This window comes from Scyliorhinus torazame, chromosome 11 (genome assembly GCF_047496885.1).
Source record: "Scyliorhinus torazame isolate Kashiwa2021f chromosome 11, sScyTor2.1, whole genome shotgun sequence".
Taxonomy (NCBI): Eukaryota; Metazoa; Chordata; class Chondrichthyes; order Carcharhiniformes; family Scyliorhinidae; genus Scyliorhinus; species Scyliorhinus torazame.
Window position 1 is genome coordinate 66,015,313 of NC_092717.1, and position 25,820 is coordinate 66,041,132.

A 25,820-nucleotide genomic window follows, 5' to 3' on the forward strand; every position below is an offset into this window, starting at 1 on the left:
TGGTGGTTCTCCCGAGATTCCTCTTTGTGTTTCAGTGCCTCCCGGTGATGGTCACGAAGGCTTTTTTAAAGAGAATCGAGAAAAGCATAATGAGGTTTGTGTGGGCCGGGAAGACCCCGAGAGTGAGGAGGGGGTTCTTGCAGCGTAGTAGGGATAGGGTGGGGGCTGGCACTACCGAGCCTAAATGATTATTACTGGGCCGCCAATATTTCAATGGTGTGTAAGTGGATGGGAGAGAAGAAGGGGAGGGAGCGGCGTGGAAGAGATTGGAGAGGGCGTCCTGCAAGGGGACCAGCTTACAAGCAATGGTGACGGCACCGTTGCCATTCTCACCGAAGAAATACACTACAAGCCTGGTGGTGGTGGCAACATTAAAAATTTGGGGGCAGTGGAGACAGCATAGGGGAGCCTCGGTGCGGTCCCCGATAAGAAATAACCATAGGTTTGTTCCGGGGAGAATGGATGGGGGATTTGGAGCATGGCAAAGAGCTGGGGTAGTACAATTGAGAGATCTGTTCGTAGATGGGACGTTTGCGAGTCTGGGAGCGCTGACGGAAAAATATGGGTTGCCTCAAGGGAATGCATTTCGGTATATGCAACTGAGGGCTTTTGCGAGGCAACAGGTGAGGGAATTCCCGCAGCTCCCGACGCAGGAGGTGCAGGATAGAGTGATCTCAGAGACATGGGTGGGGGATGGTAGGGTGTCGGACATATACAGGGAAATGAGGGACGAGGGGGAGATCATGGTAGATGAGCTGAAAGGGAAATGGGAAGAAGAGCTGGGGGAGGAGATTGAGGGGGGGCTGTGGGCTGATGCCCTACGTAGGGTAAACTCGTAGTCCTCGTGTGCCAGGCTAAGCCTGATACAATTCAAGGTTCTACACAGGGCGCATATGACTGGAGCACGGCTCAGTAAATTTTTCGGGGTAGAGGATAGGTGTAGGAGATGCTCGAGAAGCCCAGCGAATCACACCCACATGTTCTGGTCATGTCCGGCATTACAGGGGTTCTGGGTGGGGGTGGCGAAGGTGCTTTCGAAGGTGGTGGGAGTCCGGGTCGAACCAAGCTGGGGGTTGGCTATATTCGGGGTTGCAGAAGAGCCGGGAGTGCAGGAGGCGAGAGAGGCTGATGTTTTGGCCTTTGCGTCCCGAGTAGCCCGGCGCAGGATATTGTTAATTTGGAAGGAAGCCAAACCCCCGGGTGTGGAGACCTGGATAAACGACATGGCAGGGTTTATAAAGTTAGAACGGATCTAGTTCGTATTAAGGGGTTCGGCTCAAGGGTTCACCAGGCGGTGGCAACCGTTCGTCAACTACCTCACTGAACGATAGAGGGAATGAAAAAGAAAGAAAGACAACAGCAGCAACCTGGGGGGGAGGATCCGGGCGGGCTCTTAGGGATGTCATTGAATATGTATAGACATTTGATACAGGTAATGTATATTGGACTGTTGGATTGTATCTTTGGAGAGTAACTATTTTTGACAAGGCAGTTGCCATTTAGTTTTGTTTTTGTTTCTGTTTATATATTATTTATTTACTTGTTTAAAACTGGCCACTGTTATTTATATTGCTTTATTGTTGTTTAAAAGAAAAACTATGTACTGTTATGTTTGGCCAAAAAATCTTGAATAAAATATATTTTTTAAAAATTTAAAAAAATTTGACCTGACTTCCTATTCTTTCATTTAATCTAGTTTTCCATGTTTTCCTGTGTATCACAATCATTTAAAATATATGTTCAGTAACCACCTTTCCAATTAATTTAAAGATTATCATGGTTACCCAAAGAAACCAGTCGTATTTTTAAAGGAAACACTTTTTATTGAGTTCTGGGTTGGTACAGCGGTGGCGTTCTGACCTGAGTCGGAAAGTCGTGAGCTCAAGCCCCAGTGGAGACATTAAGTGCATTATCTATGCCTGCAATTCAGTGCATTGCTGATGGATTGCAGGGTTTATTTGGATGAGACCTTGAAAACAAAGCCTGGGGTGGGATTCTCCGACCCCCCGCAGGGTCGGAAAATCGCCGGGGGCTGGCGTCAATCCCGCCCCCGCCGGTAGCCGAATTCTGTGGCACCGGATATTCGGCGGGGGCAGGAATCGCGCCGCGCCAGTCAGCGCGCCCCCCCCCCCCCCCCCTGCGATTCTCCGGCCCGCGATGGGCCAAAGTCCAGCTGCTGGAATGCCTGTCCCGCCGGCAAGGATCAAACCACCTCTCTTACCAGCGGGACCTGGCGGCGCGGGCGAGCTCCGGGGACCTGGGGACGATCTGGCCCCGAGGGATGCCCCCACGGTGGCCTGGCCCGCGATCGGGGCCCGCCGATTGGCGGGCGGGCCTGTGCCATGGGGCACTCTTTTCCCTCGGCCGCATCCTTCACCATGGCCAACGCGGAAGAGACCCCCCCCCCCCCCACGCATACGCAGGGATGACGTCAGCAGGCGCTGACGCTCCCGCGCATGCTCGCGCCGGCCGGCAGAGTCCTTTCGGCCCCGGCTGGCGTGGCACCAAAGGCCTTCCATGCCAGCCGGTGGAGCGGAAACCACTCCGGCGCGGGCCTAGCCCCTCAAGGCCCCTAAAGGTGCGGAGAAATCTGCACCTATTGGGCGGCCCGACGCCGGAGTGGTTCCCGCCACTCCAGCATGCCGGGACCCCTCGCCCAGCCGGGTGGGGGAGAATCCCGCCCCTGATGTCTGTTCAGGTGATATAAATAATCAGGGAAAGAAAAGCAGGAAATTGCTTCCAGTGCCCTGACTAACATGTAATCCTCAACCTTAGCACAAAAACAGATTATCTGGCAGTTTCGCACTGAGTGCTGAATTTTGTGCATTTGAGTGCTAGAGTGAGAGTTTGGTGACCGAGGGAGTGCTGAATTTGGTGCATTTGAGTGCTATAGTGAGAGTTTGGTGACTGAGGGAGTTAGGTGAGGAGGGAGTAAGTTGCTCCTTTCATTTTGTTTCCTACATTTCCGCAAAGAGCGAGAACGGAGCCAGGAGTTTACAGAGAGTGCAGCTGCTGACTGGGAGCAGAGTCGGAGGGCGGAGGTCCAGTTGGTCCACAGGGCAGCTATATTCTGTAAGGTAAGAGAGGATGGAGGCTAGGCCAGTTGCATGCTCCTCCTGTAGGATGTGGGTGGTGAGGGATACCACCGGTGTCCCCGCTGACTATACCTGCGGGAAGTGCACCCAACTCCAGCTCCTCCGAGACCGTGTTAGGGAGCTGGAGCTGGATGAACTTCGTTCGGATCATCCCGGAGGCAGAGGGGGTGATAGAGAGGAGTTACAGGGAGGTAACCACACCCAAGGTACAGGACAAGAGTAGCTGGGTTACAGTCAGGGGAAAGAAAACAAACAGGCCGACAGTGCAGGGATCCCTCGTGGCCGTACCCCTTCAAAACAAGTATACCGTTTTGGATGCTGTTGGGGGGGAATGACCTACTGGGGGAAGGCCCTAGCGGCCAGGTCTCTGGCACTGAGTCTAGCTCTGGGGCTCAGAAGGGAAGAGGGGAGAATAGAAAAGCAATAGTAGTAGGAGATTCAATGGTTAGAGGAATAGATAGGAGATTCTGTCGTCGCGAGCGAGACTCCCGGGAGGTATGTTGCCTCCCGGGTACCAGGGCCAGGGATGTCTCGGATCGTGTCTTCAGGATCCTTAAGGGGGAGGGAGAGCAGCCAGAAGTCGTGGTGCACATTGGTACCAATGACGTAGGTAGGAAAAGGGGTGTGGAGGTAATAAACAAGTTTAGGGAGTGAGGCTGGAAGTTAAAAGCCAGGACAGACAGAGTTGTCATCTCTAGTTTGTTGCCGGTGCCACGTGATAGCGAGGCTCGGAATAGGGAGAGAGTGCAGTTGAACACGTGGCTGCAGGAATGGTGTAGGAGGGAGGGCTTCAGGTATTTGGATAATTGTAGCGCATTCTGGGGAAGGTGGGACCTGTACAAGCAGGACGGGTTGCATCTGAACCAGAGGGGCACCAATATCCTGGGAGGGAGGTTTTCTAGTACTCTTCGGGAGGGTTTAAACTAATTTGGCAGGGGTATGAGAACCGGATTTGTACTCCAGCAACTAAGGTAGCCGATATTCAGGACGCCAAAGCATGTAGTGAGGCAGAGGGGAAGGGAACACTGACAAAGGAGAGTACTTGCAGGCATGAAGATGGGTTGAAGTGTGTATACTTCAACGCAAGAAGCATCAGAAATAAGGTGGGTGAACTTCAGGCATGTATTGGTACTTGGGACTACGATGTGGTGGCCATCACGGAAACTTGGATAGAAGAGGGGCAGAAATGGTTGTTGGAGGTCCCTGTTTATAGATGTTTCAATAAGATTAGGGAGGGTGGTAAAAGAGGTGGGGGGGTGGCATTGTTAATTAGAGATAGTATAACAGCTGCAGAAAGGCAGTTCGAGGAGTATCTGCCTACTGGGGTAGTATGGGTTGAAGTCAGAAATAGGAAAGGAGCAGTCACCTTGTTGGGAGTTTTCTATAGGCCCCCCAATAGTAGCAGAGATGTGGGGGAACAGATTGGGAAACAGATTTTGGAAAGGTGCAGAAGTCACAGGGTAGTAGTCATGGGTGACTTCAACTTCCCAAACATTGAGTGGAAACTCTTTAGATCAAATAGTTTGGATGGGGTGGTGTTTGTGTCGTGTGTCCAGGAAGCTTTTCTAACACAGTATGTAGATTGTCCGACCAGAGGGGAGGCCATATTGGATTTGGTACTTGGCAATGAACCAGAGCAAGTGATAGATTTGTTAGTGGGGGGAGCATTTTGGAGATAGTGACCACAATTCTGTGACTTTCACTTCAGTAATGGGGTGCAACAGGTCAAGGTTTACAATTGGGGGAAGGGTAAATACGATGTTGTCAGACAAGAATTGAAGTGCATAAGTTGGGAACATAGGCTGTCAGGGAAGGACATAAGTGAAATGTGGAACTTGTTCAAGGAACAGGTACTACGTGTCCTTGATATGTATGTCCCTGTCAGGCAGGGAAGAGATGGTCGAGTGAGGGAACCATGGTTGACAAGAGAGGCTGAATGTCTTGTTAAGAGGAAGAAGGAGACTTATGTAAGGCTGAGGACACAAAGGTTCAGACAGTGCGCTGGAGGGATACAAGATAGCCAGGAGGGAACTGAAGAAAGGGATTAGGAGAGCTAAGAGAGGGCATGAACAATCTTTGGCGGGTATGATCAAGGAAAACCCCAATGCATTTTACACATATGTGAGAAATATGAGAATGACTAGAGCGAGGGTAGGTCCGATCAAGGATAGTAGCGGGAGATTGTGTATTGAGTCTGAAGAGATAGGAGAGGTCTTGAATGAATACTTTTCTTCTGTATTTACAAATGAGAGGGGCCATATTGTTGGAGAGGACAGTGTGAAACAGACTGGTAAGCTCGAGGAAATACTTGTTAGGAAGGAAGATGTGTTGGGCATTTTGAAAAACTTGAGGATAAACAAGCCTGACGGGATATATCCAAGGATTCTATGGGAAGCAAGAGATGAAATTGCAGAGCCGTTGGCAATGCTCTTTTCGTCCTCACTGTCAACAGGAGTGGTACCAGGGGATTGGAGAGTGGCGAATGTCGTGCCCCTGTTCAAAAAAGGGACTAGGGATAACCCTGGGAATTACAGGCCAGTTAGTCTTACTTCGGTGGTAGGCAAAGTAATGGAAAGGGTATTGAAGGATAGGATTTCTGAGCATCTGGAAAGTCACTGCTTGATTAGGGATAGTCAGCACGGATTTGTGAGGGGTAGGTCTTGCCTTACAAGTCTTATTGAATTCTTTGAGGAGGTGACCAAGCATGTGGATGAAGGTAAAGCAGTGGATGTAGTGTACCTGGATTTTAGTAGGGCATTTGATAAGGTTCCCCATGGTAGGCTTATGCAGAAAGTAAGGAGGCATGGGATAATGGGAAATTTGGCCAGTTGGATAACGAGCTGGCTAACCGATCGAAGTCAGAGAGTGGTGGTGGATGGCAAATATTCAGCCTGCAGCCCAGTTACCAGTGGCGTACCGCAGGGATCAGTTCTGGGTCCTCTGCTGTTTGTGATTTTCATTAATGACTTGGATGAGGGAGTTGAAGGGTAGGTCAGTAAATTTGCAGACGATACGAAGATTGGTGGAGTTGTGGATAGTGGGGAGGGCTGTTGGCTGCAAAGAGACATAGATAGGATGCAGAGCTGGGCTGAGAAGTGGCAGATGGGGTTTAACCCTGAAAAGTGTGAGGTTGTCCATTTTGGAAGGACAAATATGAATGCGGAATACATGGTTAACGGTAGAGTTCTTGGCAATGTGGAGGAGCAGAGAGATCTTGGGGTCTATGTTCATACATCTTTGAAAGTTGCCACTCAAGTGGATAGAGCTGTGAAGAAGGCCTATGGTGTGCTAGCGTTCATTAACAGAGGGATTGAATTTAAGAGCCGTGAGGTGATGATGCAGCTGTACAAAACTTTGGTAAGGCCACATTTGGAGTACTGTGTACAGGTCTGGTCGCCTCATTTTAGGAAGGATGTGGAAGCTTTGGAAAAGGTGCAAAGGAGATTTACCAGGATGTTGCCTGGAATGGAGAGTAGGTCTTACGAGGAAAGGTTGAGGGTGCTAGGCCTTTTATCATGAGAACGGAGAAGGATGAGGGGCGACTTGATAGAGGTTTATAAGATGACCAGGGGAATAGATAGAGTAGACAGAGACTTTTTCCCCGGGTGGAACAAACCATTACAAGGGGACATAAATTTAAGGTGAATGGTGGAAGATATAGAGGGGATGTCAGAGGTAGGTTCTTTACCCAGAGAGTAGTGGGGGCATGGAATGCACTGCCTGTGGAAGTAGTTGAGTCGAAAACATTAGGGACCTTCAAGCAGCTATTGGATAGGTACATGGATTATGGTAGAATGATATAGTGTAGATTAAGTTCTTAAGGGCAGCACGGTAGCATTGTGGATAGCACAATTGCTTCACAGCTCCAGGGTCCCAGGTTCAATTCCGGCTATGGTCAGTGTCTGTGCGGAGTCTGCACATCCTCCCCGTGTGTGCGTGGGTTTCCTCCGGGTGCTCCAGTTTCCACCCACAGTCCAAAGATGTGCAGGTTAGGTGGATTGGCCGTGATAAATTGCCCTTGGTGTCCAAAATTGCCCTTAGTGCTCACTGTAAGGCTGCCTGGTATCGAAAGGCAGTGGAATTCATTGAGGAATTGTAGTTGCAAGCGTTGGCTTTGATTCAATTGTAATTAATTTTCAGATCGACGTCCGACTGCTCATTGTACTTTGTTACCAAGGGTTGTTGTCTGCGTTCTGCATTTGGTTATGAGATTTGAAAGGCTGTGCATTTTATAGAGTGTTTCTGAGCTGTGTTTTCAAATATCCAGCGCCCTTCCCCTCTTATATTTCCTCCTGTCGGAGTTAATTTTCCAAAGTAATATATGCTTTTCATAATCCCAAGGACGCAACCTCAAGTATTTGAGTTGGGGGAAAAAATTCCACCAAAGGGATTTTGCTCTGTTTAAAGGAAATATGGTCAGAGACATTTTGATCATGAATGCGACCACTAGGAAACTGGAGCATGCATACTCTTGACTTCTTCCTATAAGTGTGTTCTCTGCCAGCATCAAAGCAGAATCTGTGCAGCACATGCTGTCATTCGGATTGTCTGAACATGAACATTTATACACTGGCGAATTGATATCCATCATAATATAGCTCAAATTGTTGTAAACCAGCCCTACTCCGAAGGATCATTGTTCAAGTTAGACATAAAAGTTGTTTAGATAAGTAATTGCTGATGTGAAAGTTTTGAGTGCACTTCAAGGTGCTGACTAAGTGATTTGATGCTGATATTTGTATTGCTGGTCATTTTAGAATTTTCCATTCTCTTTGGACTGTGTTCAATTATTTGTGGTATGGAACAAAGTCAGACTTCTCTTGCATTCATTTATTTGGATCACATTTGTAGGCAACTGGAAACAATTTGTGCTGAACCTCAGTGCCTTCTCTTTGACTTGGAGATACAGAGCACATTTGGAAAGCCAACACTGTAGGGTAAAGCCCTATTCTTTCACATAAAAAAATCAAAATGGTTGATTGTCTCTTTAGAGATGGTCTTCAATTACAAATTGCCTGCCTGAGAATTTCACTGGACATTATGGGCTGGATTCTCCATTTGGGGGGGCAGGATTTACCCATCAAAACCTGCCGCTTGTTTTTAAGTGGCAGAGTTGGCCTGCCATCGGGATGTACCAGTCCCACAATTGTCAACGAGATTTCCCATTGACTGTACCCCTCGTTGCCGGGAAACCCGCATGCCGGCTTGGGACCAGAATATCCTGCTGATGTGAACAGCCGGTCAATCCCACCCTAAGTGTTCCCGCTGGAACTGAATAACGTGTGATTTGCATTCCAATTGGGGGCACTATTTGTTCCGCAATTGAGGAGTTTTGCACTTTCTCTCCGTGTCTACATGGGTTTCCTCCAGGTGCTCCGGTTTCCTCCCACAGTCCAAAGATATGCAGGTTAGGTGGGTTGCCTCTTAGTTGGGTCAGGCTATTGGGTTACAGGGACAGGGTTGAAGCGTGGGCTTAAAGTGGGGTGCTCTTTCCAAGGGGCATTGCAGATTTGATGGCCTCCTTCTGCACTGTAAATTCTATGACTCTTATGACAAGCAAATGGGCCAGCACTCTGCCAGCGAGAATTGGAAGCAATTCCCAGCCTAGCAGGCAGTGCAACCACTGGGGTCGGAATTAGTGCTAAAGAGCCTGACACACCGAAGCTGCTTCTAAGTGCTCCACACACTCATTGCAGCAACAAGAAGACTTGTTCCCTCAATTTGAGGAGTCCGAGGTGGGCCCACTGCTCTATGCCAATGAGGAGAAGAGGGACATCCTCTTCTCAGGGTGGTCTGCAGACTGAGGCCCACCCTCCTGAACAGTGCATGGGAGGAGGTTGCAGGGGCAGTCAGTGTTGCCAGGATGAGACAGCTCGTGATCCTGAGGGGTCGGTGTCACTGGTGAGGTCTCTGCCCTAAGAAAGGACAGTGTACGAGGGAGGGTTCCAAATGTCTTGGTGCAGGGGTCCTTTGGTTGGGGTAAGCTGTGCTGATCCCCTGCTTCCTTTGCAGTGGGGCTACGCTTCTGAGGAGTTCCAATACCTGATGGGCCAGTGATTGAGCATGACCACACCAATCCCCTTGATAATACCGCAGGGGTATGAGGGTTTCCAGAGGGACAGCCTGGGTGGGTTCCCACATCACTAGAGGCTCACTGAACATTTGCAGGACACAGTGAGCAGTAAGTAGCACCAGAGGGGTGTTTGAATCACATTCTGCGCAGGCTGCAATTATCCCTAGTTAGATATCCCAAGTACTGTAGTCAATGAAGAATCCTGAAATGGTTAGCCCAAAGTAGTTTTTTTTCCAACTCACAGTTAGGAAATACAGCAACTAAACAACGGTCCAAATCCCAGCTGGGCCCATCCTGAGATGTCAGCTCCTTCCTGGGCGGGCTTTTATCTTGGGTAATTAAAGAGCCCCCTGTTGAGCCTCACCCCTCAGTGAGGCGGGGGGGGGGGGGGCTCGTACTCTACACATGCTATCAGGAAATCAATCCTCGAACCTATGGGGGTTATAACACCAGGTCCATGGACCTGGCACCAAGACCTTCCCTGCTACTCCCTCCGCGCCCCTACCCGGCCCAGGCAGCCACCCTCCCAGCAAGTCTGACAATATTTGAGAGTTTAGGCCCCACTTGTAAATACTTGCACCAATTCACTCCCGTGTGACTTCCTCCTGAGTGGTGGAACATCGTGGAGGGATGGGGCAGTGACCAACCTACTAATGAGATTTAAATCCATGCAGGTGACTGTCTTGCATGGGCCTGCCGGCATGGGGCACAAACCTCCGTAATGCTGCCAGCGGGGGACTGGAGAATGGCATCTGAATCACCGCAAGGCGCAAATCACGATTTTTCCATTGCCGCTATTCTCCGCCCGATCGCAATTCTCGCTGCCAGTGGCGGGAAGTAAGGAATTCAGCCCTATTTCCTAGTGTAACTAAAATGTGAAGTAATTTTCTTCATAGGCAATGGTTTGATAATCTTTTAAGACCTTCGCTTGATATTACCTAACTGCTGCTGCTTGATTTATCTTTGTTTTCACCTACACTTTTCAACCTGGATGATGCCATATAAAATTATCCTTGGTGTTTCTCTTGGGTTTCTCAATTTAGAAAATAAAACCTTCCTTGACTATATGCACTCTGGACATAGTTACTTTTGTACTATAGGTGATGGCGCGGCACTGCTGGTTAAAGAGGAAATTAACACAGCAGTGAGAAAGGATATTAGCTCTGACAATGCGGAATCTGTTTGGGAAGAGTTGAGAAATACCATGGGGCAAAAAACATTAGTGGGTGTCATATATCGATCCCCAAACTGCAGTGGTGAGGTTGGGAATGTCATTAATCAAGAAATTAGAGATGCGTGCGACACCCGAATATCGGTGATCATGGGTGATTTTAATCTTCACATAGATTGGGAAATCAAATTAGCCACAATGCTGTAGAGGAGGAATTCCTGGAGTGTATACGGGATGGTTTTCTTGACCAATATGTGGAGGAACCAATTAGAGAGCAGGCCATCTTAGATTGGGTACTGTGCAATGAGAAGGGAATCATTGCCAATCTAGCTGTACGAGACCCCTTGGGGATGAGCGACCATAACATGATAGAATTTTCTATCAAGATGAAGAGTGAAGTAGTTGATTCGGAGACTAATCTTAATAAAGGGAACTATGAAGGTATGAGACGTGGGTTGGCCTTGATAGATTGGGTAGAGTTACTTAAAGGGATGACAGTAGATAGGCAATGGCAAACATTCAAGGAACGCAGGTCCATTCCTGTCTGGGACAAAAGCAAAATGGGTAAGAGGGTCAATCCATGGCTTGCAAAGGAAATTACAAATAGTATCCGATCCAAGGAAGAAGCATACAGATTGGCTAAGAAAAATAATAGGTCTGAGGATTGAGAGCAGTTTAGAATTCGGCAAAGAAGGACGAAGGGATTGATTAAGAACGGGAAAATACAGTCCGAAAGGAAGCTTGCAGGGAACATAAAGACTGACACTAAGAGTTTCTACAGATATGTGAAGAGAAAGAGATTGGTAAAGAGAAATATTTCCCTACAGACAGAAACAGTGGAATGCATAATAAGGGACAACTAAATGGCTGAGCAATTGAATACATACTTTGGTTCTGTCTTCACAAAAGAGAACACAATTCAGATACTAGAAATGATGGAGAATGAAAGGTTTAGTGAGAGGAAAGAACTGAGGGAGATGGACATTAGTAGAGAAATGTTGCTGGGAAAATTGGTGGGATTGAAGACGGATAAATCCCCAGGGCCTGAGAATCTGCATCCCAGAGTGCTTAAGGAGGTGGCTCTAGAAATAGTGGATGCATTGTTGGTCATTTCCGGGATTCTATAAACTCTGGAACTGACCCTGCAGATTGGAGGGTAGCTCACGTCACTCCAATATTCAAAAAGGGAAGTAGAGAGAAAGCAGGGAATTATAGACCAGTAAGCCCAACATCGGTAGTGGGGAAAATGCTTGAATCCATTATCAAGGACTTTATAGCGAAACATTTAGAAAGCAGTGGGAGGATCAGTGCGAGTCAGCATGGATTTATGAAGGGAAAATCATACTTGACAAATTTGTTGGAATTCTTTGAAGATGTAACCAGTGCAGTTGACAAGGGGGAGCCAGTCGATGTAGTACATTTGGACTTTCAGAAGGCGTTTGATAAAGTCTCGCATAAGAGTTTATTATGCAAAATCAAAATCAAAGCGCATGGGATTGGGGGAAATATATTGAGGTGGATAGAAAACTGGTTGGCAGAGAGGAAACAAAGAGTTGGGATTAATGGGTCCTTTTCAAATTGGCAGGCAGTAACTAGTCGGATCGGTGCTGGGACCCCAGCTATTCACAATATATATTAATGATTTGGATGAGGGAACAAAATGTAACATCTCAAAGTTTGCAGATGATACCAAGTTAGATGGGAGGGTGAATTGTGACGAGGATGCAGGGATTCTACAGCCTGATCTGGACAGGTTGGGCGAGTGGGCAAATCAATGGCAGATGCAGTATAATTTGGATAAGTGTGAGGTTATTCACTTTGGAAGCAAAAACAGGAAGGCAGATTACTACCTGAACAGTTGTAAATTGGGAGAGGGGAGTGTGCAGCGGGACCTCGGTGTCCTTGTGCATCATTCGCTGAAGGTAAGCATGCAGGTGCAACAGGCAGTAAAGAAGGCTAATGGTATGTTGACTTCATTGCGAGAGGTTTCGAGTATGGAAGCAGGGATGTGTTGCTGCAATTGTAAATGGCCTTGGTGAGGCCACACCTGGAATATTGTGTGCAGTTTTGGTCTCCTTCTTTGAGGAAGGATGTTCTTGCTCTTGAGGGAGTGCAGCGAAGGGTTACCAGACTGATTCCAGGGATGACGGGACTGTCATATGAAAAGAGATTGACTAGGTTGGGATTGTTCTCGCTGGAGTTCAGAAGAATGAGGGGGGATCTCATAGAGACTTATAAAATTCTAACAGGACTAGACAGGGTAGATGCAGGGAAGATGTTACCAATGATGGGTGTGTCCTGAACCAGGGGTCACAGCCTGAGGATTCTGGGTAAACCATTTTGGACAGTGATAAGGAGACATTTCTTCACACAAAGAGTGGTGAGCCTGTGGAATTTGTTGCCACAGGAAGTAGTTGATGCTAAAACTTAGAATATATTCAAGAGGCGGCTGGATATAGCACTTGGGGAGAATGGGATCAAAGGCTATGGGGAAAAAGCATGATTAGGCTATTGAGTTGGATGTAGGAGGGAGGGCTTCAGTTATCTGGACCACTGGGAGCTCTTCCGGGACAGGTGTGACCTGCATAAGAAGGACTGGTTACATCGAAACTGGAGAGGCATAAATATCCTAGTCGTGGGGTTTGCTAGTGTCACACGGGAGGGTTTAGTATGGCATGGGGGTGGGTACCGGAGCAATAGATCAGAAGGTGAAAAGATTGAGGGAGAACTAGGAAATAGGGCCAGTATGGCTCTGAGGAAGAGCAGACAATTGAGATGTTGCTGAAAACAGCGGGACTAGTGGCCTGAAGTGCATATGTTTTAATGCAAGAAGTATTGCAGGTAAGGAAGATGAACTTAGAGTTTGGATTAGTACTTGGAACTATGATGTTGTTGCCACTACAGGGACTTGGTTGAGGGAAGGACAGGATTGGCAGCTAAATGTTCCAGGATTTAGATGTTTCAGGCGGAATAGAGGGGGATGTAAAAGGGCTGGAGGGGTTGCGCTACTATTTAGGGAGAATATCACAGCTGCACTCCTGGAGGACACCTCGGAGGGCAGCGAGGCTATATGGGTAGAGATCCGGAATAAGAAGGGTGCAGTCACAATGTTGGGGGTTTACTACAGGCCCCCCAACAGCCAGTAGGAGATAGAGGAATAGATAGGTAGACAGATTTTGGAAAGGAGTAAAAGCAACAGGGTTGTTGTGATGGGAGACTTCAACTTCCCCAATATTGACTGGGACTCACTTAGTGCTAGGGGCCTGGACGGGGCAGAGTTTGTAAGGAGCATCCAGGAGGTCTTCTTAAAACAATATGTAGATAGTCCAACTAGGGAAGGGGCTGTACTGGACCTGGTATTTGGGAATGAGCCCGGCCAGGTGGTAGAAGTTTCAGTGGGGGAGCATTTCGGGAACAGTGATCACAATTCAGTAAGTTTTAAAGTGCCGGTGGAGAAGGATAAGAGTGGTCCTCGGGTGAATGTGCTAAATTGGGGGAAGGCTAATTATAACAATACTAGGCGGGAACTGAAGAACCTAGATTGGGGGCAGATGTTTGAGGGTAAATCAACATTTGACATGTGGGAGGCTTTCAAATGTCAATTGAAAGGAATTCAGGACCGGCATGTTCCTGTGAGGAAGAAGGATAAATATGGTAAATTTCAGTAACCTTGGATAACGAGAGATATTGTAGCCCTCGTCAAAAAGTAAAAGGAGGCATTTGGCAGGGCTAGAAGGCTGGGAACAGACGATGCCTGTGTGGAATATAAGGAAAGTAGGAAGGAACTTAAGCAAGGAGTCAGGATGGCTAAAAGGGGTCTCGAAAAGTCATTGGCAAATAGAGTTAAGGAAAATCCCAAGGCTTTTTACACGTACATAAAAAGCAAGAGAGTAGCCAGGGAAAGGATTAGCCCACTGAAGGACAGGGGAGGAAATCTATGTGTGGAGCCAGAGGAAATGGGCGAGGTACTAAATGAATACTTTGCATCAGATCAGTATTCACCAAAGAGAAGGAATTAGTGGATGTTGAGTCTGGAGAAGATAGCCTGGGCCACATTGAGATCCAAAAAGACGAGATGTTGGGTGTCTTGAAAAATATTAAGGTGGATAAGTCCCCAGGGCCTGATGGGGTCTACACCAGAATACTGAAGGAGGCTGGAGAGGAAATTGCTGAGGCCTTGACAGAAATCTTTGGATCCTCACTGTCTTCAGGTGATGTCCCGGACGACTGGAGAATAGACAATGTTGTTCCTTTGTTTAAGAAGGGTAGCAAGGATAATCCAGGGAATTACAGGCCAGTGAGCCTTACATCAGTGGTAGAGAAATTACTGGAGAGAATTCTTCGAGACAGGATCTCCTTCCATTTGGAAGTAAGTGGATGTATCAGGGAGAGGTAGCACGGTTTTCTGAAGGGGAAGTTGTGTCTCACTAACAATAGAGTTTTTCGAGGAGGTCACAAAGATGATTGCTGTAGGTAGGGCAGTGGATGTTGTTTATGGACTTCAGTAAGGCCTTTGACAAGGTACCCCATGGCAGACTGGTACAAAAGGTGAAGTCACACAGGATCAGAGGTGAGCTGGCAAGATGGATATAGAACTGGCTAGGTCATAGGAGGCAGAGAGTAGCAATGGAAGGGTGCTTTTCTGATTGGAGGGCTGATTAGTGGTGTTCCGCAGGGTTCAGGGCTGGGACCTTTGCTGTTCGTAGTATATATAAATGATTTGGAGCAAAATGTAACTGGTCTGATTAGTAAGTATGCGGACGACACAAAGGTTGGTGGAATTACGGATAACGATGAGGACTGTCAGAGGATACAGCAGGATTTAGATCGTTTGGAGACTTGGGCGGAGAGATGGCAGATGGAGTTTAATCTGGACAAATGTGAAGTAATGCATTTTGGAATGTCTAATGCAGGTAGGGAATATACAGTGAATGGTAGAACCCTCAAGAGTATTGACAGTCAGAGAGATCTAGGTGTACTGCTCCGCAGGTCACTGAAAGGGGCAACACAGGTGGAGAAGGTAGTCAAGAAGGCATTCGGCATGCTTGCCTTCATTGGCCGGGGCATTGAGTATACAAATTGGCAAGTCATGTTGCAGCTGTATAGAACGTTAGTTAGGCCATACTTGGAGTCTAGTGTCCAATTCTGGTTGCCACACTACGAGAAGGATGTTGAGGCTTTAGAGAGGGTGCAGAAGAGATTTACCAGGGTGTTTCCTCATAGCATTAGCTATGAGGAGATGTTGAATAAACTTGGTTTGTTCTCACTGGAACAAAGGATGTTGAGGAGCGACCTCATCGAGGTCTACAAAGTCATGAGGGGCATAGACAGAGTGGATAGTCAGAGACTTTTTCCCAGGCTAAAGGGGTCAATTACTGGGGGGGGCATAGGTTTAAGGTGCGAGGGGCAAGGTTTAGAGGAGATGTACGAGGCAAGTTGTTTTACACAAGAGGGTAGTGGTAGCCTGGAACTTGCTGCCGGAGGAGGTGGTGGAAGCAGGGACGATAGTGACGTTTCAGGGGCATCTTGACAAATACATGAATAGGATGGGAATAGAAGGATACGGACCCCGGAAGTGGAGAAGATTTTAGTTTAGATGGGCAGCATGGTCGACGCAGGCTTGGAGGGCCAGTTCCTGTGCTGTACTTTTCTTTGTTCTTTGTTCAATGGTGGAGCAGACTCGAAGGGCCAAAAGGCCTCCTCCTGCTCCTATCTTCTATGTAGCTATATATGTATTTGTGAAATCTAGCTACACTCATTGTGCTACAACGGCATACAGCAATGATCAAATCCCATAATTAATTATTGCACGGTTCTTTGGGAGCTTTGTTCCAGTTACCCAGGAGCCTCCATATCAGATGTGTGCTGCATTAGTTGTATTTTATTGTGTCTTGGTTGAAAAATGGAACTTAAATAGAAATCCCAATAAAGAATGCAGTAAAGCTAAATAGTAATAATGAGTTTCTAACTATTTAGGTTTATATTGCTGTGACAGAGCAGAAGACCATGCTTGCCAGACCACATGTCGAAGAGTGCTGATGACAAAGTCTACAGATCAAGAAATTGTTGATGGACTTATCGAGGGGTGTAAGAAAATGCCACTGCCACAGGATCCACTCTGGCAGTGCTTTCTAGAAAGCTCTGGATCAAGTAATCCAGACAACAGCACAAATGGGTTGCCTGCTCCAGCTGTTGATGGTGCTAAATTGCACTGTTGTTCTAAAGCAAATACCTCTAGCTGCAGGTTGGTACATTAACTAAAATGTATTTTATTTTAATGTCTGGCCTGCTTTAACGTTCTAATAGAAACTGTTTCCCCAAAAAATGTAAATGCGAAGAAGAGTTTGCTTTAATTCCCCTCGTTACATTTGACTCAGGAGACAAAGTCAGATTTTGTGAAAAAGTTGTTCCTTATTTGCAACCCTTCAGTTAGCTGGAGATTTTATGAACCCAAGATTTCTGTGCAAATTAACTTCAATTAATTTCTAATCTATTTTTGGGTACTACTTTGATTTGGCTCCTATAATATGTGAATGATCCCTGAATTAGAGAAAGAATGTCTGCCTCATACGGTCATCTTCATTCTTCAAGTGATGAACATCCTTCACACATCACAGCCTCTCCCAACCATCGCTTTGGGTCTCTCAAGGGACTTTGTTGTGAAGTTTATTGTGGATCAGCACTAGATTACAATGAGTTGTTTGTAGTGCGTACATCCTGGAGCTTCATTCAAGTACAACAGAACGTGTGAGTGCATCCAGCATTTAAAAACAATTAGGACAGGCTTCAAATGTCAATTCGCAGATCTAGTCGAGCTTGGCCAGGTTTTTACAGTGTCTAAACAATGAACACCCAAAAGGCCAACTTTTTAGTCCCAGGAGATGGTTAGGCCAGTGTAAATATGTGTATTCTCTCTCTTTTGTAACCCTCAATAAAGGTGAAAAGGGGCGGCATGTGGCACAGTGGTTAGCACTGGGACTGCGGCGCTGAGGACCCGGTTTCGAATCCCGGCCCTGGGTCACTGCCCATGTGGAGTTTGCGCATTCTCCCCATGTCTGGGGTTTCACCACCACAACCCAAAGATGCGCGGGTTAGGTGGATTGGCCATGCTAAATTGCCCCTTAATTGGAAAAAAAACTAATTGGGTACTCAACATTTTTTTTAAAAATAAAGGTGAAAATGTTCGACCAAGTTTGCACCATAGAGCCTTGGATTCCTCCATTAATGGTGTTAATCCAATTCCTTTTCAAATGTTATGAGATTTCTGTCCCTGCCACTCTTTAAGGCAGTAAGTTTCAGATTCCCATTACTCGCTGGGTGAAAAAACTCACTTGAATCCCCTGTAATCCTCTACCTCTTACCCTAAATCTATGTATCTGCTTATGGACCCCTTCCTTAACTGGGGGGGGTAGTTTAATTTCTTTGCAAGTTGTTTTCGGTTAGACCTTTCAGATCTTTTCAGAAAGCAGAATGTTACATATTCTGGAGATTTGCAATTAAAACCGAAAATGCTGGTGATACTTTGAAGGACACCCCAGGATGACTCTTGGGGGAACAAGAGATGCCAACTTATGACCCAGCTAATGATGCCAGTACAGAGGCCGGTGACCGGTGTTGAGTGGTGTACCAGACTGCTGAAAATGGGGTTCCGATGTCTCAACCGTTCTGGGGGTGCGCTGCAATCCAGCCACGAGAGGGTCGCCTGCTTTCTGGTGGTCCACTATGACCTACGCAAACTGGCATAGCAGCGGGGAGACATGCTGAAGGTGGAGGAGGAGGAACAGGCGGCCTTGGAGGAGGAGGCGGACGTGGAGGAGTTGGACAAGGAGGGGCTGGAGGACGAGCCCAGGGAGGACGCATGGGAGCAGACGGAGGATGGGGACAGGCAGCAGCAAGGGCAGTGGTAGCACAGTGGTTAGCACTGCTGCCTCACAGCTCCAGGGTCCCCAGTTCAATTCCGGCCTCGGGTGACTGGCTGTGTGGAGTTTGCACTTTCTCCCCGTGTCTGCGTGGGTTTCCTCCGGGTGCTAGGTTACGGGGATAGGGTGGAGTCGTGGGCTTGGGTAGGGTTTTCTTTCCAAGGGCCGGTGAAGACTCGATAGGCCAAATGGCCTCCTGCACTGTAAATTCTAATCTAAGACGTAATAGTCCTTGGAGTTATGTGTAACTCTCAACTTCGTCGGGTAGACCACCCCGAACCGCATATTACTGTTACAAAATGCTGCCTTCGCCCTATTACAGGCTGCCCGCCACCTTGCCAGCTCCACTGTGACATCGTGGCATATACGAATACCACTATCTTCCCACTTCACCTCCTGATTCTGCTTGGCCCATCTCAAGATCTTCTCCGTCATCTGGGAGCTGTGAAAATACATTGCCCGGGATTCTCCAAAATCCCGGCGAAGTGTTGATGCTGGCGTAAACACCAGAGTGTTTCACGCCAACATCAACGGGCCTCTTGGCCCAGCGATTCAGGGGGCCAGCACGGCGCAGGAGTGCTCCAGCGCGATACGCGGTCCTGCACTGCAGCGGCGGGTCCACGCGTGCGCACGGCTGCCGTTTCTGCGGCAGCGCATGCGCGTGGTGGCCGTTTCCGCGCCGGCACCGTGCAACATGGCGTAGCGACACAATGGGCCCGTGCAGAAGAAGGTAGCCCCCCCCCAAGATCGTGCGTGCCCGCTGATTGGTCGTCCCTGATCGCGGGCCTGGCCGTCGTGGAGGCCCCCCCCCCCCCCCAGAGTCTGATCCCCCCCCCTCACCAGGACAGCCAACGCGCCCGTGGGTCTGAGCTCCCGCCGGGTAGTACCATATGTGAACCACGCCGGTGGAACTCGGCAGGTCGACCGTGGAGAATCGCCGCGGGGGCCTCTTTCAACAGCCGCCGATTCTCTGACCCGGCACGGGTTCGGAGAATCCCGGCCGCTATCTCTTGGTGGATCATTCGCCTTTGGCTTCGGCTAGAGCAACCTAATTTAAGTGTGCCTTGTTTTCCCATTATGCTGTATTGACACCAATATGCTAAATAAGAAATTGACAACACTGCATTTGAGATGAGCAATGGGGGAAACATGAACAAAACATACTGGTGCAAGAATGTTGGCTTGAGTGCAGATTTTCTAACCTCAAGACTGTTGCCCTTTTTAAATAAGTATGTTTTCCTTATTTTGACAGGGATCTGTGTATTAAATTGTACAGCACCAGGTGGGGAAGCAGAACTCACTGGCAAGAGTTTGATAGGCTCTGTGAATATAACCCTCTGGAAGCTGCCATGTTTACATGCCTGGCTGACGTCAGAGAACCATGTCAGCTGGGTTGTCAAGGTCTCAAGTACTGCACTAATTTTAACAACAGGTAAGAATCTCCCTTAAGTGACTGTAAAATCACCAAACATTAACCCTGTTTACATATCTGTGAAGTTTTCTGAAGTAATTGGTCCTGACAAAAAGCCCCTAAGTAATTTTATAGGTGGGTTGATTCTGGGGTTCTGGAAAGGGAACTAGATACATACTGTGAAAATGTTTTTAAAAAGGGAATGGGCAGAGAAATGAGATTAAATGGAAAGGACTTTCAAATAGTTTTCTGTACAGCTGGATTCTAAGGGTCTCTGATGTCTGTGTGTGCTTAAAAGGTGGGCCTGAAAATGGTTTCATGTGCTCCAGATGGTGCTGCAACAATTTTGTTCAAGCAGTAAAGTTTAGATGGAATTTTGATGTGGATAACATGTTAAATACGCTAAAGTTAAACTTTTTGATGAATCACTACTTGCAGGTACAAAGCACAGTCAGTTGATCTTCTGATTTTTAAATGTCATAATGTGTGCGCAGTTGACAGTAACCCATGAATATTGATCCTGTCAGAAGGTCATACACTGGGCATCTGATTTTCCTCCATTTTCCCCTGTTAAAATGTGACTTTAAATCAGCCTTCAGTTCTGTTTATCTATTCTCAGACAATGATCTGTTCCTTCCTACATCAGAGTTGTTTTGCTTTGTTTATTAGTATTTCTAGCTACTGAGTGGGAACCTTGAAAAAGACTGCTCCCTTTGCCAGGCCTGACCCAGGGAGAATAGCCTCAACTCCATGCAAAGGAGGTTTGCTATTAAAATAATTTGTTGACTTCTGGGTGCGGCGATGACCAGCTAAGTCGCACGTTTCGGCAGCTCCCGGTGGAACGGACTTTTGGGCTCTTGATAGGAGCCCCAACGGCAATTTTAACAGCTAAAAACACTGCGGTAAACCAGAAGGGAATCCCCCCTGGACACGGATGGAAAAAGGAGAGGAAAGTGGCCGAATTGCGGTGGATCCTCTAGAGCAGCGGCCAGGAAGGCAAGCACAAAGCAAGATGGCGTCGGAAGGTGGCAGTTTAATATGGGGCCCTGACCAAAAAGAGTTCCTGCGGCGCTGCATGGAAGAACTTAAAAAGGAGATGAAGAAAGAGCTGTTGGCCCCGATATTACAGGCGATTGAAGGGCTAAAGGAGGAGCAAAAGACCCAGGAGCAGGAGCTTCGGGTCGTGAAGGCAAAGGCTGCTGAGAATGAGGACAAAATACAGGGCCTGGTGGTGAAGACAGAGATGCACGAGGCACAACACAAAAGGTGTGTGGAAAGGCTGGAGGTGCTGGAGAATAATGCGAGGAGGAAGAATTTAAGGATTCTTGGTCTTCCAGAAGGGGCGGACGTCGGGGCATATGTGAGCACGATGCTTCACTCGTTAATGGGATCGGAGGCCCCGACGGGCCCGTTGGAGGTGGAGGGAGCTTATCGAGTTATGGCGCAAAGACCGAGGGCTGTAGAAATTCCTCGAGCCATAGTGGTGAGATTTCTCCGATATAAGGACAGAGAGATGCTCCTCAGATGGGCAAAGAAAACCCGGAGCAGTAGGTGGGAGAACGCGGTGATCCGCGTGTATCAAGATTGGAGTGCGGAGGTGGCGAGAAGAAGGGCAAGCTTTAATCGGGCCAAGGCGGTGCTGCACAAAAGGAAGGTTAAATTTGGAATGCTGCAGCCGGCAAGATTGTGGGTCACACATCAAGGGAAACACCACTACTTTGAAACGGCAGAAGAGGCGTGGACATTTATTGTCGAGGAGAAACTGGAATAAGCGGGCTAGAAAAAGAACGTTTGGGACAAAGTGGTGGGGTGATTATGTGGGGTGAAGGGGGGGGGAAATGGGGGAAGAGATGATTTCCCAAGTTGTTAATCCTGCGACCCTGTAACTTTTCTCTCTTCCCCATGTCGTGGGAGAGGGGTGGAGGGAGGATGAGGAGCTGGGGGCGCTGGCCATTGGGGGCGGGGCCAAATGGGAAGCGCGGGCTTTGTTCCCGCGCTATGGTAATCATGGCGGGAACAGGGAAGCAGGAAGGAGGGGGCCTCGCACAGCGGGGGCCGAGGTCACGGGGGGAAGCCGAGGTCGGCCAGAGTTTGCTGACTTCTGGGAGCAACATGGGGGGTGCAATTATGCTAGAAAGGGATCTAGCGGAGGGGGGGGGGGTTAACTGGGTTGCTGCTGCTGGGGAGAAGGGGGAGCTGGTATGGGGTGGGGCGGGAGGGCGCCGTTGGGGGGAGATACGGCTACGTGGGAACCGGGTGAGGAGCTGGATTGAAAAAGGAGATGGCTAGTCGACAAGGGGGGGGGTGAAGAGCCCCCCAACCCGGCTGATCACGTGGAATGTGAGAGGGCTGAACGGGCCGATTAAGAGGGCACGGGTACTCGCACACCTAAGAAAACTTAAGGCAGATGTGGTTATGCTGCAGGAGACGCATCTGAAACTGATAGACCAGGTCAGACTTCGCAAAGGATGGGTGGGGCAGGTGTTTCATTCGGGGCTAGACGCAAAAACAGGGGGGTGGCTATATTAGTGGGGAAGCGGGTAATGTTTGAGGCAAAGACCATAGTGGCGGATAGTGGGGGCAGATACGTGATGGTGAGTGGCAGATTGCAAGGGGAGGCGGTGGTTTTAGTGAACGTATATGCCCCCAACTGGGATGATGCCAATTTTATGAGGCGTATGTTGGGACGCATCCCGGACCTAGAGGCGGGAAAGTTGGTAATGGGTGGAGATTTTAATACGGTGCTGGACCCAGGGCTGGACAGATCGAGGTCTAGGACCGGAAGGAGGCCGGCTGCAGCTAGGGTGCTCAAGGACTTTATGGAGCAGATGGGAGGAGTAGACCCCTGGGGATTTAGTAGACCTAGGAGTAAGGAGTTTTCGTTTTTCTCCTATGTCCACAAAGTCTATTCACGGATAGACTTTTTTGTTTTGGGAAGGGCACTGATCCCGAAGGTGACGGGGACGGAGTACACGGCTATAGCTATTTCGGACCACGCTCCACATTGGGTGGACCTGGAGATAGGGGAGGAAAAAGAACAGCAGCCACCCTGGAGAATGGACATGGGTTTATTGGCAGATGAGGGGGGTTGTTTAAGGGTGAGGGGGTGTTTTGAAAGGTACTTGGAACTCAATGACAATGGGGAGGTTCAGGTGGGAGTGGTCTGGGAGGCGTTGAAGGCTGTGGTTAGAGGGGAGCTGATATCTATCAGGGCACATAAAGGAAAGCAGGAGGGTAGGGAAAGGGAGCGGTTGTTGAAAGAACCTTTGAGGGTGGACAGACAATATGCGGAGGCACCGGAGGAGGGACTGTACAGGGAAAGGCAAAGGCTACATGTAGAATTTGACTTGTTGACTACGGGTAATGCAGAGGCACAATGGAGGAAGGCACAGGGTGTACAGTACGAATATGGGGAGAAGGCGAGCAGGTTGCTGGCCCACCAAATGAGGAAAAGGGGAGCAGCGAGGGAGATAGGGGGGGTGAGAGATGAGGAGGGAGAGATGGAGCGGGGAGCGTAGAGAGTGAATGGAGTGTTCAAGGCATTTTATGAAAGATTATATGAAGCTCAGCTCCCGGAAGGGAAGGAGAGAATGATGTGCTTTCTGGATCAGCTGGAATTTCCTAAGGTGGAGGAGCAGGAGAGGGCGGGACTGGGAGCACAGATTGAGACGGAGGAAGTAGTGAAAGGGATTGGAAGCATGCAGGCGGGGAAGGCCCCGGGACCAGACGGATTCCCAGTGGAATTCTATAGGAAATATATGGACTTGCTGGCCCCGCTACTGATGAGAACCTTTAATGAGGCTAGGGAAAGGGGGCAGCTGCCCCCGACTATGTCAGAGGCAACGATATCGCTCCTCCTAAAGAAGGAAAAAGACCCGCTGCAATGCGGGTCCTATAGGCCCATTTCCCTCCAGAATGTGGATGCTAAGATTCTGGCCAAGGTAATGGCAACGAGGATAGAGGATTGTTTCCTGGGGGTGGTTCATGAGGACCAAACTGGGTTTGTGAAGGGGAGACAGCTGAACACAAATATACGAAGGCTGCTAGGGATAATGATGATGCCCCCACCGGAGGGGGAAGCGGAGATAGTGGTGGCGATGGATGCCGAGAAAGCATTTGATTAGAGTGGAGTGGGATTATTTGTGGGAGGTGCTGAGGAGATTTGGCTTTGGAGATGGGTATATCAGATGGGTACAGTTGCTGTATAGGGCCCCGATGGCGAGCGTGGTCACGAATGGACGGGGGTCTGATTATTTTCGGCTCCATAGAGGGACGAGGCAGGGATGTCCTCTGTCCCCGTTATTGTTTGCACTGGCGATTGAGCCCCTGGCTATAGCATTGAGGGGTTCCAGGAAGTGGAGGGGAGTACTCAGGGAAGGAGAAGAACACCGGGTATCTCTGTATGCGGATGATTTGTTGTTGTATGTGGCGGACCCGGCGAAGGGGATGCCAGAGATAATGCGGATACTTGGGGAGTTTGGGGATTTTTCAGGGTATAAATTGAACATGGGGAAAAGTGAGTTGTTCGTGGTGCATCCAGGGGAGCAGAGCAGGGAAATAAAGGATTTACCGTTGAGGAAGGTAACAAGGGACTTCCGGTACTTGGGGATCCAGATAGCCAAGAATTGGGGTACATTACGCAGGCTTAATTTAACGCGGTTGGTGGAACAGATGGAGGAGGACTTTAAGAGATGGGACATGGAGTCCCTGTCTCTGGCAGGTAGGGTGCAGGCGGTTAAAATGGTGGTCCTCCCGAGATTCCTTTTTGTGTTCCAGTGCCTCCCGGTGGTGGCCACGAAGGCTTTTTTCAAGAGAATCGAGAAGAGTATTATGAGTTTTGTGTGGGCCAGGAAGACCCCGAGAGTGAGGAGGGGATTTTTGCAGCGTAGTAGGGACAGGGGGGGGTTGGCACTACCGAGCCTAAACGACTATTACTGGGCCGCCAATGTTTCAATGGTGTGTAAGTGGATGGGAGAAGGGGAGGGAGCGGCGTGAAAGAGATTGGAGAGGGCGTCCTGCAGGGGGACTAGCCTACAAGCAATGGTGACGGCGCCATTGCCGTTCTCACCGAAGAAATACACCACAAGCCCGGTGGTGGTGGCTACATTGAAAATTTGGGGGCAGTGGAGACTGCATAGGGGAAAGACGGGAGCCTCGGTGCGGTCCCCGATAAGAAATAACCATAGGTTTGTTCCGGGGAGAATGGATGGGGGATTTGGAGCATGGCAAAGAGCTGGCGTAGTACAATTGAGAGATCTGTTCGTAGATGGGATGTTTGCGAGTCTGGGTGCGCTGACGGAAAAATATGGGTTGCCCCAAGGGAATGCATTTCGGTATATGCAACTGAGGGCTTTCGCGAGGCAACAGGTGAGGGAATTCCCGCAGCTCCTGACGCAGGAGGTGCAGGATAGAGTGATCTCAGAGACATGGGTGGGGGGTGGTAAGGTGTCGGACATGTATAGGGAAATGAGGGACGAGGGGGAGATAATGGTAGATGAGCTGAAAGGGAAATGGGAAGAAGAGCTGGGGGAGGAGATTGAGGAGGGGCTGTGGGCTGATGCCCTACGTAGGGTAAACTCATCGTCCTCGTGTGCCAGGCTAAGCCTGATACAATTCAATGTTCTACACAGGGCGCATATGACTGGAGCACGGCTCAGTAGATTTTTTGGGGTAGAGGATAGGTGTGGGAGATGCTCGAGAAGCCCAGCGAATCACACCCACATGTTCTGGTCATGCCCGGCACTACAGGGGTTCTGGGTGGGTGTGGCAAAGGTGCTTTTGAAGGTGGTGGGAGTCCGGGTCGAACCAAGCTGGGGGTTGGCTATATTCGGGGTTGCAGAAGAGCCGGGAGTGCAGGAGGCGAGAGAGGCTGATGTTTTGGCCTTTGCGTCCCGAGTAGCCCGGCGCAGGATATTGTTAATTTGGAAGGAAGCCAAACCCCCGGGTGTGGAGACCTGGATAAACGACATGGCAGGGTTTATAAAGTTAGAACGGATCAAGTTCGTATTAAGAGGTTCGGCTCAAGGGTTCACCAGGCGGTGGCAACCGATCGTCGACTACCTCACAGAAAGATAGAGGGAATGGAAAAGAAGAAGACAACAGCAGCAACCCAGGGGGGAGGGGGGTGGGCGGGGGGAGGAACCGGACGGAC

General features: G+C 48.8%; 1 protein-coding gene across 1 annotated transcript in view; it reads left to right on the top strand.

Moving 5' to 3' along the window:
* Nucleotides 1–25,820, top strand: part of LOC140385927 (reversion-inducing cysteine-rich protein with Kazal motifs-like) — a 212,548-nt gene that overhangs the window by 58,559 nt on the left and 128,169 nt on the right. The window contains exons 6-7 of the mRNA XM_072468578.1: nucleotides 16,316–16,583; nucleotides 19,511–19,690. Of these exons, the coding sequence (XP_072324679.1) occupies nucleotides 16,316–16,583; nucleotides 19,511–19,690 (448 nt within the window). The remainder of the gene's footprint in view (nucleotides 1–16,315; nucleotides 16,584–19,510; nucleotides 19,691–25,820) is intronic.